At 46.5% G+C, this 15,818-nt stretch overlaps 1 protein-coding gene across 1 annotated transcript; it reads right to left on the reverse strand.

Annotated features, from left to right (window-relative positions):
* Positions 1-11,372: 11,372 nt before the first annotated feature.
* LOC125712035 (olfactory receptor 2AT4-like) lies at positions 11,373-15,158 on the reverse strand. The gene is made up of 3 exons (XM_048981661.1): positions 15,126-15,158; positions 14,768-14,790; positions 11,373-13,211 (listed from the first exon to the last, which is right to left on the reverse strand). Exon 3 carries the CDS (start codon positions 13,178-13,180, stop codon positions 12,203-12,205), a length of 978 nt encoding a protein of 325 aa, XP_048837618.1. The 5' UTR covers positions 13,181-13,211; positions 14,768-14,790; positions 15,126-15,158; the 3' UTR covers positions 11,373-12,202.
* Positions 15,159-15,818: the final 660 nt, after the last annotated feature.

The following is a 15,818-nucleotide window of genomic DNA, read 5'->3' on the forward strand; positions in this document are numbered from 1 at the left end:
CCCTCGTCCAAAGTGCGATGGCTCACAGCATGGGATCACCCTTTACCTCCAGCTACTCTAGCCAATAAATCACCTTGTCACATAGACTGAAGTCTTCTCTGCAAGTTCTGTCATTCTGTCATGTTCTGCTAGGCACGGACTGGAGAAACAGGAGAAGGAGATGAGGACTGGAGTAAAAAGGGTTTTAATTGGCACACGAAGGGGCATACGAGACAGGAACGCTGAAAACAACACAACAATGCACAACATTACAATGGCAGAACTAAGGAAATCTACTCTAACGTGGACGTAAATACACAAGACTAATGAAAACAACTCGAAACAGCTGATGACACGGGGAATCCATATAAGGCTAACGAGGGGGGCGTGGCCACAAGAGGTTTGGACAAGTGGGGTGCGACACAGGTAATGATGTTTCATTGTTATCTGTGTATGACAATAAATTTGCAACTTGGAGGCCGTGTTGCTAGTTCCATGCCCAGTTGAGGCCGTATCTCCAGCACCTGTCTCCCCAGTCGTGTCCCCAGATCCACTGGACTCCATTAGTGCCCCCAGACCCCCTGCCGTCAACCTTACATGCACCCACAGCATCTTCACAGACTCCCCAAGGGCCTGTACCACCTTGTCACATTGTTTATAACCCTTCTTCATCTGTTCCAGTTGTAGTTTGGTTAACTGGTAATGGTTCACACCTTCCATGCTTATCCCTCATCATCTGTGTATGTATGTGCTTTACCCTTTCCCTATTTTTCTGTCAGTCGTTATATGTCTGTCTGTGTGTTTTTCTTGCTTGTGTAGCAGGTGGAGATGCTTTGATTTGTGGGGGATGTGTTGCATACTCAGTCTGTTAATCAATTATCCACTTGCGGGCTCTGTTGTCCCTGACTTGTTGGCATTGATACTGCCCACTTCCAGGTCGCCCCATTTCCTTTGACTCATTGCCAACGGTGTGACTAAGGTAGTAATAGTAGGTGTTTTGCTTCCCATCGGCTACGATTTGCCATTGATTGTTTGTTTGCTTTCGATAGAGGTGCGATGCAGTAACTCTGATCGAAGGCAGCGTGCACACTGCTTCGTAGCAGGACAATCTCTTTCCCAGTGTGTGTGTCTTTTCCTCTCTTCCGTGTGATTGAGGGCGCTGCCTGAGCGGTATGTACCCCAGCACAAAGCTATCAGTTTTGCCCTTTTTCCTGTCTGTAGCACAAACTGTATTTACTTTTCTAATAGATGGTGTCTGGACAATTTAACGGCCACAAGAATGCGGCGTGGACTTTGTACTGTAGGACCACTGCTGTTCTGTTGGACCTGTTTATGTTTTGGTTTTATGTCTCTTTTCATTAATTGTGTTTTCTGTTGTGGTTGTTACTGGTGTTTATTATTTTGTTTGATGTGAATTCTTCTGTTCCCTATTTTGACAAACTTTTGGGAGTATCCCTTTTTTCCTCACTTTTGTGCATGGCAGGTCTTTTTAGCGTGTGTTTAGAACCGCCCCGTGTGTATTGGGGGGCTGGCGTTTTGTGTGTAAGGTGTGTGGGTTTCTTTTGTCTGGAGCTCTTACGTGGACCATCTATTCTCCACTGCATCTGGCTCCTAGCTCCCATTTGGTGCCATTGGGATGAAGTTTTTGTGCCTTGCTGTGTTTTAAGAGTTTGTGTAATAAAAGTATTACGTTAAGTGATATCGCGTCTCCTGTCTGGGCGTTTATCAAACCTGGTTGCCTTATTGTGTTATAAGGCATTACCTAAGGATTAACTAATAATCCTTAATAACTAAGGATTAGTTATTTCCTTGGGTGAAATTCCCAGGGTGGCGTAGTCTGGCATGTTATTTCTCCTTTTGGGGCGGTGAAAAGGATGAATGGTAATTGACGAGTAGGAAAAAGACTGCTTTATTATATCGCCACATTCTCGTTTCCTCTGCATTTCCTTGTGTTTAGTTCTAGCCCTTATAGATCTCGTTTTACCTAAATGCCTGTATTTTGATTCTTTGTGGTCCCTTTTCTTTCTGGTTTCTTTTGAATTTAATCTGTAATAATATCCCACTTTTTCCTTTAAGCCACACAGATCCAGAGACAGAAAACTGAGAAAAGTGAGAGATATAGTCAATGCTGGGATATTATGTCAGTTGAAATTGCTTTGTTTCACGTCAGTCTGGTTTTGCTGTAGCTTGGCCGATTTCTATTGTAAGACTCATTATTGTGTTATGTTTTATTCTCAGTTATGCATTTGGACATAATTGTTATCCTTTTGACCACAACCGTCAGTTACTTACATAATAGTGTGTGTATGTATGTATATACACTGAACAAAAATATAAACGCAACACTTTTGTTTTTGCTCCCATTTTTCATGAGATGGACTTAAAGATCTACAATTCATTCCAGATACACAATATTACCATTTCTCTCAAACATTTCTCACAAATCAGTCTAAATGTGTGATAGTGAGCACTTCTGCTTTGCTGAGATAATCCATCCCACCTCACAGGTGTGCCACATCAAGATGCTGATCTGACATCATGGGTAGTGCACAGGTGTACCTTATACTGCCCACAATAAAAGGCCACCCTGGAATGTGCAGTTTTGTCTCACAGCAAAATGCCACAGATGCCACAAGCATTGAGGGAGCGTGCAATTGGCATGCTGACAGCAGGAATGTCAACCAGATCTGTTGCTCGTGCATTGAATGTTCATTTCTCAACCATAAGCCGTCTCCAAAGGCGTTTCAGAGAATATGGCAGTACATCCAACCGGCCTCACAACCGCAGACCACGTGTAACCACACCAGCCCAGGACCTCCACATCCAGCAGGTTCACCTCCAAGATCGTCTGAGACCAGCCACTCAGACAGATAATGCACGGCCCCATGTTGCAAGGATCTGTACACAGTTCTTGGAAGCTGAAAATGTCCCAGTTCTTGCATGGCCAGCATACTCACCGGACATGTCACCCGTTGAGCATGTTTGGGATGTGCTTGACCGGCGTATACGACAGCGTGTACCAGTTCCCACTAATATCCAACAACTTCGCACAGCCATTGAAGAGGAGTGGACCAACATTCCACAGGCCACAATTGACAATCTGATAAACTCTATGCGAAGAAGATGTGTTGCATTGCATGAGGCAAATGGTGGTCACACCAGATACTGACCGGTTCTGAGTCCCCAGACCCCCAATAAAGCAAAAAACTGCACATTCCAGGGTGGCCTTTTATTGTGGGCAGTATAAGGTACACCTGTGCACTACCCATGATGTCAGATCAGCATCTTGATGTGGCACACCTGTGAGGTGGGATGGATTATCTCAGCAAAGCAGAAGTGCTCACTATCACACATTTAGACTGATTTGTGAGAAATGTTTGAGAGAAATGGTAATATTGTGTATCTGGAATGAATTGTAGGTCTTTAAGTCCATCTCATGAAAAATGGGAGCAGAAACAAGAGTGTTGCGTTTATATTTTTGTTCAGTATATATGTATATATAGAAGAAGCTTTTATCCAAAGTGACACAGTTTTTGAGAAGCAGACATACCCTGAACCAAAGGTGGTGGTGGTGGGGGACAGGGAAATCATTTTTCCTAAACTGGGAAGTGAACCCATGACCTTCTGACCCCAAGCCCAGAGGCCTAACCCATTGATCCACATACCGCTCTTATGGTGGTAGCCCCTTATAATTACATATATAGAATTGGCCTTTGTCTATGTTCACTGGCAGTAGACAATCTAACAGAGGTAATGAATGCATCTATTCAGCTCAGTAAAAAAAGGAAAAAATGATCCAACCACTGGAGCATCGTTGTGGTTTCATGGAGAATATGTACTTTACTGATTCACTGCATGTTGGGCATTCAGTTTGTATGGGGGGATCCTGAATAACATACATCATATTTTCACCCTTCAGAGCCACTATAGAAGTAAAACTAACAAATGTGTAGGCTAATGGTTATTGTCGTGATCGCCGGTGCACGGGTGATCGCTCAGGTAGGACAGCGAGCAAAGAGTAGGCAGGCAGGCAGAATACGGGGCGAACTAGGGGTTTATTCGAAGACTCAAGGACAGGGAACATCGAACGCCAACTGACAACAGCTAACATCAATGACAGACAAAGGATTCAGGCAAGACATGGACTTAAAAAGACAGGACTGGTTGAAAATAATCAGACACAGCTGGGCACGATCAGGGAAGCACACGTGGATAATCGGGGGGGCGTGGCACACACACGAGGATCGTACGAGCGGGGCGTGACAGTTATGGGCATCATCGCTTGCATGGTGAAACTGGATGGATCTGAGAGACAGAAAGATGTTTATCAAAAACTCCTCCCAGTGCAGCCTCTGGTGCCTTCACTCGCAGAGTGCATCCAGTCCTGTGGGTGGCAGCAGCATGCTTTGTAACATTCAGTCTGCCAAAAAAGAGCTATATAAAGCATGAGGTTCACCTTGTTACAAGCAGTAGGGAAGCCTTATGTTCCATTCATAAAAAGAAACCACTTTCTTTGCTGAATTGACATAACACATGCCATGATAAAACTTTCTTGCCTTCTTAATATTCACCATTTTTTTCTGAGGCTATATTTCCTGTTATTTTGCTATTTTACAGTGACAGAGTAGCACGTCTCCCTCATGGTTGAGGGTTTGAAAACACACTCAGCTCTGTACTGAATTTGCATGTCATGCAGGATTATGGTTTTCTGGTCCAAAGACATGCACTTAGACTAACTAGCATCTCTAAGTTGCCTATAGTGTTTGAGTGTGTGTGTGTATATGTGTGTGGATTAGGTTTACATTACTTTGTCGGAACTAAATGTCCCCCACAATATAATAATAACCGGATATTTTTTACATTATGGACCCCAAAAAGCTGTGAATGCAATCAAAAAAGTAAAAATGGTAAAAGTCTTGTATTTTGTTTGGTTACTTATGGTTAAGGTTAGGGCTGGGTAGGGGTTAAGATCGGCTTGTCTTGATTAGAGTTTTCCCCATAGAAATGAATGGAGAGTGTTAGAGTGTATCTGTGTATTTTATCATATTATTATCCTCCTATATGTGTACGTGCAACCCTTAACAACTAACCCATGGCCCAGAAAGGGTTGCAGACAAGATGTCCTCACAGGGGCCTACCAGATTGTGACGCAGGAATAAGAGACCTTGAGAAAGGAAACAGATTCTGTCAACATAGCAGGGGGCCCACCTTGAGATATGTAATGCTTTGTATTAACCCTGTTTCACGGAGGCCTCACACAGCATTGACTAGTTAAAGACAAGACCCATGTAACCCCTCCCCTACCCTATAAATAAAGAAGCCAAGGGACTGTCCTGTGTGACACTCAACAGAGGCGCAGATACTGTCTGTTGCACCTGAAGTGGGCACCCTTGCGCAAGTAAAACAGAAAGACGTGTGCTGTCTCGATTATTCCTGGGTCCTGGAAGTGGAAGTGTGTGAGTGGTAAGCTGCGGCGCTTCCTCACACAGGAGATTGTAGGAGTGAAAGCTATGGCGCTTTCTCCAACATAACTAGATTGTAGGAGTGAAAGCTACGGCGCTTTCTCCTAACAGAGAGTCCCCACAAAGATATCATGTGTGGGATCTAGCCCCTCCCTCCCCCCAAATAGGATAAGTGGTTAGATAATGGATGGATGTATTTTGGATACATATCTGCATGAGGTTACCTACCTTGAATTGGATGAAAGAATAATTTGTAGGTTACGACACTTTAAAAAAAATGCATTGTGCAAAAAAAAGACATTTCATATATATATATATATATATATATATATATATATATATATATATATATATATATATATATATATATATATATTGTAATGGTTCTGTGGGAGCTCTCTGGCTGTTGTGGGAGGTGCATCATGGGAACAGGGATTATGCTGGAGTTTTGCTCATTATGTGTGCATGTTCTGGGCTTGCAGGTAAAAGAGCAAGCTGCACATGTTCTTTGTGTTGTATGAGCAAGCTGATGATGGATGTCCAGACTCACCATGGAGGTAACAGGTATGGCAAATGATAACTCGTTGAGTCTGGCCTCTATCATCATGCTTGCTCACAGGTTTATGCTTATGCATATCCTAGTCTCTAGGGGATGCACTGGTAACAGGTTGCCCTTTTTAAAGGCTGGTAAAAACAAACAATAAACCTGGCCAGTTCCATTGCTGGTTCAAGGAGCATAATTTGTGTGCGAGTGTGTCATTAGCGGCTCTCTCTCTCTCAAGAGAACTGCTACACTGGTGTCAAGAAGTGGGATGGATATCACCATGCCCCAGGAGGTTGAGCGGCTGATTGGACAGCTGGAGAGAGACACTCAAGAAGACCCGGGAAAGACTTGACAAGCCGGCGGGAAGCAGCGCTCCTAGACGGAAGCGGCAGGCAAGCGCTGACGAAGCGGCGAGCAGCCTCCTGCCGGAAGAAAATGGTGCCCCCGGAGGCTGGCGGGAGTACCGCATCGAGTTGCAACCGGACAAAGGCGGCGCCTCCAGAGACCGGCGGGAGCACAGCGCCCTCGTAGAGCGGTGGAGCTCCGCTCCTCATCCGGAGAGTAGCTGGAGGGGCATAAATCACGCCCACGGCAGGAAAAACTGCTTGTCTGCCATGGCGATTGACGAAACACCGCCTGAAGCCAGCGAACAAAGGCCAGTATCTCACGAGGGCGACAAAAGAACGCAAGGGCCAGTATCTCCAGATGGCGGCGACGGCCTGTTAGTGCGGGTAAACCCAGCCGTGCAGCAGAACACCAACGCGGGGGTCAAGCTTCCATCATACAGGGGCCTCGGACCGCCCGACGCGTTTCTCCACCAAGTGCAGCTGGCGGCGGGGCTGAACGGCTGGAGCTCTAGGGAAACGCCAGTCCGCATGGCACTTACGCTGGAAGGTGCGAGCCTCAGCGTATTGGAGGACCTGCAAGGAGAAGAGAACTTCAACTGGAGCGAGATCAAAGCAGCACTGCTCCGTCGTTTCGGCCGGCCGGCATGGGCAGAGGACGCACGGTCAGAGCTGGCAAGCAGACAACGTCGACCGAGAGAGCTGCTGGGGGCATTCGTGAGCGACCTGACGCAACTGGCGAGGAGAGGGTTCCCCGACTTCCCGGTAGCGGCCCAGGAGGAATTAACCCTCCACGCATTCCTCAGGGGACTTTAGCCCGAGCGACTTCGAGAGCACACACAGCTGGCGGGGCCGTGCACATGGATGGAGGCCCTGGCTGTGGCCGAGAAAGCTGAGCACGTACTCAAAGCACAGCCTAAGCGTCGCAGTGCTGCGGAGCGGCAGGAAGAACAGAGCCAGCGGCAGTGTTTCCAGTTCGGCGCGGCAGGACATATCGCCCGGTACTGCCCAGCTAACCGCCAGGGGTACAGGGAGCAGCCACCGCAAAGACAGCCACCGTTTGCTCGTCACCTTGCGCCTCCCTTGCGGGGAGCTCGTCACCTGGCAGAGTAGTCCCCTCCCCACATGGACCGTTCAGCGCTCGGCTTGGGCATACAGGCCTCTATGTGGAGGGAACATTTGGGGGTGTAAGATGTACTGCTTTAATAGACACTGGATCAACTGTTTCTCTTTCCTCTGCGGGGTGGCCCGGGGGAGGCCCCATCGGAGCGGCTGAGAACACCGCTATGGAGAGTACGGTAAGAACGGTCACAGGTGAGTGCGTGGCCATGTCTGAAAGTAGGCGAGTTAATGTTACAATTGGCACGACGACTCTAGAACACCCGTTGTTAGTAGGCAACATTAAAGATCGCTGCATCATCGGGCTGGATTTACTTCAGCGCCTTGGTGCAGTGATCCATGTAGAGCGAGGGGGCATGCGCGTTGGTCGAGAGTGGGTCAAGCTGCTTAGCGGGCACGAGGCTAGAGGTGCATGTGCGTTGGCAAGCCAGACGTCAGGGGTAATTGAGTCTGCGGGTGAAATTGAGGCATTGCAGGAGCTGGAGGCTCGTAGCTGCGAGGGGTTAAATGCGGAACAGGCCAAAGCGCTAAGGCAGCTGTTAGCCGCGTATAAAGACATCTTTGCGCTAGATGAGCGAGGCTGTACTCGCACCGACCTCATGCAGCACCACATTAATACAGGGAATGCGGCACCAATTCGCGAGCGGCCTAGGCGGCTTCCGTTGGCCAAGCGCGGGCCAGCGGAAGAGAAAATCGAGGAGATGTTAGCGAATGGGGTTATCGAGCCATCAAATAGCCCGTGGTCGGCACCAGTAGTCTTGGTGAGGAAAAAGGACGGGGGGTGGCGGTTCTGCGTCGATTATAGGAGGCTCAACGGGGTGACGCGTAAAGACTCATACCCACTTCCGCGCATTGACGAAGCACTGGACCAAATCTCCGGGTCCGCATGGTTCAGTTAGCTAGACCTGTGCAATGGTTATTGGCAGGTGGTGCTGGCCCCGGAGGCTCGGCCCAAAACAGCGTTCTCGATCGGCCAAGGTCTGTGGCAATTCCGAGTCATGCCATTCGGGCTCTGTAACGCCCCAGCCACCTTCGAACGCTTGATGGAGCACGTACTATCAGGCATTCCCCCATCACGCTGCGTCGTCTACCTCGACGACCTCTTGGTGCACGCAAAAACTTTCGACGCTGAACTAGCACACCTGAGTGAAGTCTTCGAAGCCATATGGCGAGCGAAGCTAAAATTACACCCTCGTAAGTGTCACCTGGTTCGGCATGAGGTGACCTTCCTGGGCCACGTCGTGAGTGGAAAAGGGGTAGCGACTGACCCAGCAAAGGTTAGCGCGGTGAAAGAGTGGCCTACGCCCAACAACATTCGGCAGCTACGGAGCTTCATGGGGCTAGCCTCGTATTACAGGCGGTTTGTACGGGACTTTGCCACAATAGCGAGCCCATTACATCGGCTCACTCAAAAAGGGGCTGTGTTTACGTGGGGCGAAGACTGCGAGCGTGCGTTTTCCAGCTTGCATTCCGCATTAATCACGGCACCCATTTTGGGACACCCAGACGCCACTCGGCCATTCGTGCTCGACACCAATGCGAGCAACGTAGGCATTGGAGCCGCTTTCGCTCACGAAAACGGTCCAGTATTGGCCTATTTCAGCCACGCACTGTCGAAGGCAGAGAAAAACTACTGCGTCATGAGGAGGGAGCTTTTGGCGGTAGTGGCTGCAGTGTCGCACTTCCGCCCGTACCTCTATGGCCAAAAGTTCCACCTTCGCACTGACCACGCCTCCCTGACGTGGCTCATAAACTTTAAGGAGCCAGAAGGGCAACTCGTGCGGTGGTTAGAGGTACTGCAGTCATACGATTTCTCAATTCAGCATAGGCCAGGGTGCTCGCACGGTAATGCTGATGCGCTTTCGCGGTGTCCGTGCAGCGACTGCAGACACTGCTCATGCAGGGAGGAGGGCGAAGCATCAGCACGCGGGGAAATTGTGCGGGCGATACAAGACTGCGAGATAGGTGAATTTGACCGCACGCGGTTGAGCAAAGAGCAAGGGAAAGACCCCGTAATTGGTTCAGTATTCCGCTGGGTGCGCGAAGCTGTAAGGCCAGATTGGGCGGCAATCAGCGACACAGACAAAGAGCTTAAGGTATTACCCTCACAATGGGAGAGCTTGACAGTGAGGGGTGGCGTGCTATTCCGCTGCTGGAAAAAGAGCAGCGGGGGGAGCATGTATTTTCAAACAGTCGTTCCACGTTCGCTGCGTGAGAGCGTGTTAAAATTGGTACATGGCGCAAAGGGTGCAGGGCACTTCGGCAGAGCTAAAACCTTAGCCCGGTTACGTCAGCGGTTCTATTGGCCCGGGGCGCATAACGATGTGGCGCTTTTTGTCCACCGCTGCGATGCGTGCACGGCGAAAAAAGGGCCGTCGCAGCGCTCACGCGCCCCGCTGCAGTGGGGGCGCCCATGGAGCGTGTAGGTGTAGACGAACTAGGGCCTTTTCCAATATCTGAACTCCAGAAGAGCTCCACAGCGATCAGGGTCGAAATTTCGAAGCAGAGGTGTTCGGCGAGGTGTGTTCGCGGCTGGGGGTGCACAAAACACGCACAACGCCACTGTACCCCCAGAGCGACGGCCTAGTCGAACGATTTAATAGGACTTTGGCCACGCAGCTCGCCATTTTGACCTCACAGCACCAACGGGATTGGGACCAGCATTTGCCCTTGGTGCTGTGGTCTTACCGTACTGCGGTTCAGGAATCCACCCAATCCACTCCCGCAGCGTTAATGTTTGGGCGTGAGCTGCGCACGCCGGTGGATTTAGTGTTTGGGCCTCCCCCGGAGGCTAAGGTGCCTGGCAAACCAGGCTTGGAGTATTTTGGCCACCTCCGGGAGAGACTCCGCACAGTGCACGAGCTCGCGCGCCAGTCATTGGAAGAGGCTGGGACGAGGCAGAGGCGCGCGTACGATGCGCGTGCCCGTGGGCACAGTTTTGCTGCTGGTGAACGAGTCTGGGTGTTCAACCCCACAAGGAAAAAGGGGGTGTCGTCCAAGCTCGCATCGCATTGGATCGGGCCCTGCACTGTACTGGAGCGCCTCTCGGAGGTGGTCTACAGGGTGAAAATGAGTAAAAGGGGTAGAATTGTGGTTTTACACCTGGATAGGTTAGCTCCTTATCAACCACTTGCCACGGAGTTATGTTCTGATAGCAAGTACGACTGTGTTGCAGGTTCGAGCCCCTTGGAAGCCAGTATTAGCCCCTCCACCCCCCCCCCCCCCAAGCGCAGCCGGAGCAGGGAGGGAGCAGTGTGCGCCGTTCAGGCCGGAGGAGGAGAGCCCCCCCTGCCCTCACTGACTTTGAGCTTGACTTTGTGGCTGGGGACAGCCGAGACTGAGGGGGGGGCAGTGTAATGGTTCTGTGGGAGCTCTCTGGCTGTTGTGGGAGGTGCATCATGGGAACAGGGACTATGCTGGAGTTTTGCTCATTATGTGTGCATGTTCTGGGCTTGCAGGTAAAAGAGCAAGTTGCACATGTTCTTTGTGTTGTGTTGTGTTGTATGAGCAAGCTGATGATGGATGTCCAGACTCACCATGGAGGTAACAGGTATGGCAAATGATAACTCGGTGAGTCTGGCCTCTATCATCATGCTTGCTCACAGGTTTATGCTTGTGCGCATCCTAATCTCTAGGGGATGCACTGGTAACAGGTATGCCTTTTTAAAGGCTGGTAAAAACAAACAATAAACCTGACCGGTTCCATTGCTGGTTCAAGGAGTATAACTTGTGTGCGAGTGTGTCATTAGCGGCTCTCTCTCTCAAGAGAACTGCTACAATATATATATATCTCCATACATACATATATAATGTATAACTTTAAAGTCTGTCATAAATTATTGGGAAAATAATTTGTTTACAAGTTTAATGCTAAATTTATTGCTGCCCTAGCAGGGAATGGTTTGCCAAAACCATGCTATTTCTGACTTGGTAAATTACAATTGAACTTTCATTTCGCCTAATAAAAGGCAATTATGTTTATGCATGTAACATAAAAGTACAAAAAAAATTAAAGGATGTGGCACTTAGGATTATGAGGGAAGGTATCGTGTACATAGTTAAAGGACTGAATAGTAGAATTAACAAAAAGTCATGAGTTAACAACAGCACCAGACAACAAGGCCCGTGTAAGAAAAGCAAAATGAAGACGTGTGACAGTAGAAATTCTGAAACCACAGGCAACCAGCAGCTTCTCCACACTCCGGTTTATTCCAACTGCTGACCCTGAAACCCAATCGGTTTTGTAAGCTAAAACGAGCCTGTTGGCTGGGCTGCTCATCTGCTTGTGACTAGGGAGTCATCACCATGGCAACAAGATATCAACCAAACCTGGGCCTCTCTCTTTTTCACAAGCATATACAAAGCTTACAAAATAAGTCATAGGGAGTAAATAGTTATTAAGATATTAAATAAGAAAAATGCTATGTTTTCATACAAATACCACATATACCATTACACATTGTTACACATTGTAGCTTAATTATCGCTAGTTGCAGTCCCAATATAACCAAAATATCCTTGATTTTGGTTCTGAAGCAGTATATCACAGGGTTCACCATGGGGGGGGGGGGAAGAGTCTGTACAGCATGATCATCAGGATATGGAAATCAATGTTGATCTTCAGGTTAATGCTGTTTGTGAGGTAAACAAAGTAGTAAAATTTAATTTAAAAACGTTGTGTATTTCCCATTGACTGACAAATACACAACTTTATATACATAATATTATTGTCTAATTGATTTGAAAATGTTGAGTTATTTATAAGTAACAGATATATTGGCTTTCTGTATGTCAACATGCTGTCTCTTTAACCGTTTGGTTAAACTGTCCTTCACCTCTTTAGCCCTTAGACTGTATATGAGCGGATTCACCATGGGAGGCAGGAGGCTGTAGAACATGATAATGGTGATGCGTAGGTCTGTGCTGAACACCAAACCCACATAGGTGGCCAGGTACACAAAACACCGTGGAACATAGTAGAGGGTGATTATGATGAGCTGAGCACTGCAGGTGGAGAGGGTTTTGAGGCGACCTTGGGTGGTGGCGATTTGAAGGACCACCACAACTATACAGACGTAAGACAGCATGATAAAGGCAAGAGGGACCAGTAACACGACAAAAGCAAAAACTAATGAAGGGAACATGTTAAATATCCTGTCAGTACAGGCCAGTGAAATTATTGAAAAATGATCACAGTAACACTGAACGATAACATTAGATGAGCAGTAAGGCAGAGGAAATGCCCTAATTACATTCATTAGGGGGCCACCAATGGCAATCACCCAGGAAATGATGCTGAGCGTAAAAATAGTTGAGTTTGTAATAATCGTAGCGTATCTAAGAGGGTGACAAATTGCCACATATCTGTCTATAGCCATTATTAGTAATACAAAGGAGTTCACAGATCCAAAATAATGCACTAAATACATCTGTACAAAGCAAGCAGTGAATGAAATGGTTCCTGCCTGAAACCAGTACCTGGCAATGATCTTCGGCAAGGTGGTGGTGCTGAACAATACGTCAGACACAACCAGGTTCAATATGATGAAGTACATTGGTTTTTGAAGATTCTGGTCTGTTATAAACAGAAGGAGGAATATCGCATTTCCAAATAAAGTAGATATATATACAAAGAATAAGATAGCAGAGACAAGGCCATAATAACTGGGGTCAAGTCCAGGGAATCCCAAAATAAGAAACTCCTTTATAGAGGTTTGGTTTCCAATGGACATGTTGAACTGGAGTTCCTTGCAAGATGAGAGTCTAGGAAGCAGAATGATTTTGTAAACTGCAGCACAAATTATTACCAGTTTAATATACATTTTCAGTAATTTATCTTGATCATACTTCAATGAACAAATTAATTTACAGTAAAGAAGTTGTTATACAGACATGCATGCAGCAGCCTGGGACCTGCTGGTTTGCACAGCCAACAGGGCAGAGAAGGCACTGAGTGTATGGACAGAGGAGGCACTGTGCCCAGAGACTGGCAGGCCTGTTCGGATGAGGGTAGAGCTGGGTGGATGGACAGAGGAGGCACTATGCCCAGAGACTGGCAGGCCTGCTCGGGTGGGGTTAGAGTTGGGTGGATGGACAGAGGAGGCACCGTGCCCACAGACTGGCAGGCCTGCTCAGGTGGGGTTAGAAGTGGATGATATGACTGTACTTCAGCCATCCACGTATATTTAAAATGAATGCTCTAGGACAGGGGTCTCCAACTTTGTTCCTGGAGAACTACGGTCCAGTAGGTTTTCTATCCTACCTAACTCAGGCAAATACCAGGAACAGGTGAGGCTCATCAGAAGCCGGGTAGGATAGAAAACCTACTAGATAGTAGCTCTCCAGGACCGGAGTTGGAGACCCCTGCTCTAGGGATGGGCACCTCCCTGTGTTTTGTAAGATTTCCTCCAGATTCTCTGGTTTCTCTCCCCCCCCCTCCCCACAGTCCAAAAACAAGCCTAGATTAATTGGTGTTGCCAAATACCTCATAGGCATGAATGGTGTGTGTGCCCTGTGATGGATTGGTGCCCCATCCGTTATTCCCATACAATCCACCAAGTCCTAAATGCAGACCTAAGGTGATAATTGGCTGTGATGTTTGCCTTGTCTGTGGTCAGTCTGTCTGCATATCAATGCGATGACTTGTTTTAATTAATATGCACAAAGGTGCAGGTAAAATTGCAAATGCTCTAGTAAAATTCAAATTAGTCAACACCTCATTCCCGGTCATATTTTTGTATCTATGCTGAGACCCCCAAATATAACATTTTTGTGCCTCTACCTTACACTTGAAAATTCCTATTTTTTTTTTTTTAGAATTGCTATCGTTAGACTTTGCAAATTCCCCATTGGTATGAATGGTCTGTGTGCCAGATGTTCAATTTCTGCAGCAAACAGTGCTGTCTTTTACACATCCATTCATTAATAAATCTTTCATTTATGAAACACTGGGGAACAAAATACAAAAACTGAGGAGGCACAAGACAGATGGGTTCACATACAGCCACATGCTCAAAAAGTTGAGCCATGCAGCCAACAGGGAGCACAAACACAAAGGAAAACACAAAGACTGAAAACAGGAGGGACGGGATGACCAGCAACACCTGCTGACCAAACGGAGAAGGGATACAGAGTGGAAACAACAGGAGCTAACACTGACAGTAGGTCTTTCCACAGATAATTGTAAAAATATTAGGTTTATCATTTCAGGCTATTTAATCAGTGCAAATGAAAAGTATATATTTTATTAATAGTATTATTATTGCTACCCATTTATTGTTCAGTATCAATCAATACCCTTCTACACCACTCATACTTACAGTCCTGAAGTGGATCTGTAAAACTGTAAAACATAGAGGTGGAATTAAAACTTCGGAGTGAATGAACAATGCTCTGTAGGCTGGTTTTAAATTAGTATATTCTAGTATACTGGTACAATATGCATGCAAAGATAACCACAAAACACACATCTGTAATATTTCTCACTGTTTTATATGTAAATTTTGCATTTGTCAATATTTGACTGAACATGATTCTTTTAAAACTGAAATTCAGCCAAGAAAAACAAAAATTTTTAAATCCTATTTTGAGACAGTAACCATTTTGTTTATTAGCTGAAACAGAAGTGAGAACATTAAAATACAGAGGCTCATTCCACGGGTTGCAAACTCCCCTTACCTTAGTACCGGGGATGAACACTGAAGTGCTGTCATTTCCTGTATTACAAGCACCCACCCATATATACATGCAGTGTTATTTCCCCTGGTAACTGAATGGTCTGCTCAGATAAACCTCTGTGAATATATTTCCCTGGAGGAGTAATTAAATTATTCCATGTTTTGCTAATTTAGATAAGTCATTATGAATGGTTTATTAATCGATGGATGGATGGATTGAATATCAGAAAGAGCACTGCTTTTTTGGTGCAGAAAATGAGTGGTTCATAATTTATCCAAAAATTTATTAAAAGAACAAATCGACTGACTGTGCTTGGTTGGTTATATCTCATGCGGTCTCATTTATGAAACTTTGTGTGAATTTCATTGTGAAAGAATGCATAAACACAAAGACACAAAACTGCATTAATTCACTTAAATCCTAAAAATGTAGGATTTAAGTGACATACACACATATGTATGCAGTTTCCCCTTGATGAATTGATACTCACTTTTAAATGTACATGTATGTAGGAGTACAAGTTTGACCCACACATAATTACAAATGGTCAATGGAAACAAACTGCATGCTCATAAAATATGAAAATCAAGCCTTTCTGGTTGCAAAGTCCAGCAATAGTAATTCTCAATTAAAAAAACAATGGGGCATTTTCAGCATTGAATGTTATATTTGGGGGTCTCAACACAGGTATAA

The sequence above is a fragment of the Brienomyrus brachyistius genome, chromosome 17 (assembly GCF_023856365.1).
Source record: "Brienomyrus brachyistius isolate T26 chromosome 17, BBRACH_0.4, whole genome shotgun sequence".
Lineage (NCBI taxonomy): Eukaryota > Metazoa > Chordata > Actinopteri > Osteoglossiformes > Mormyridae > Brienomyrus > Brienomyrus brachyistius.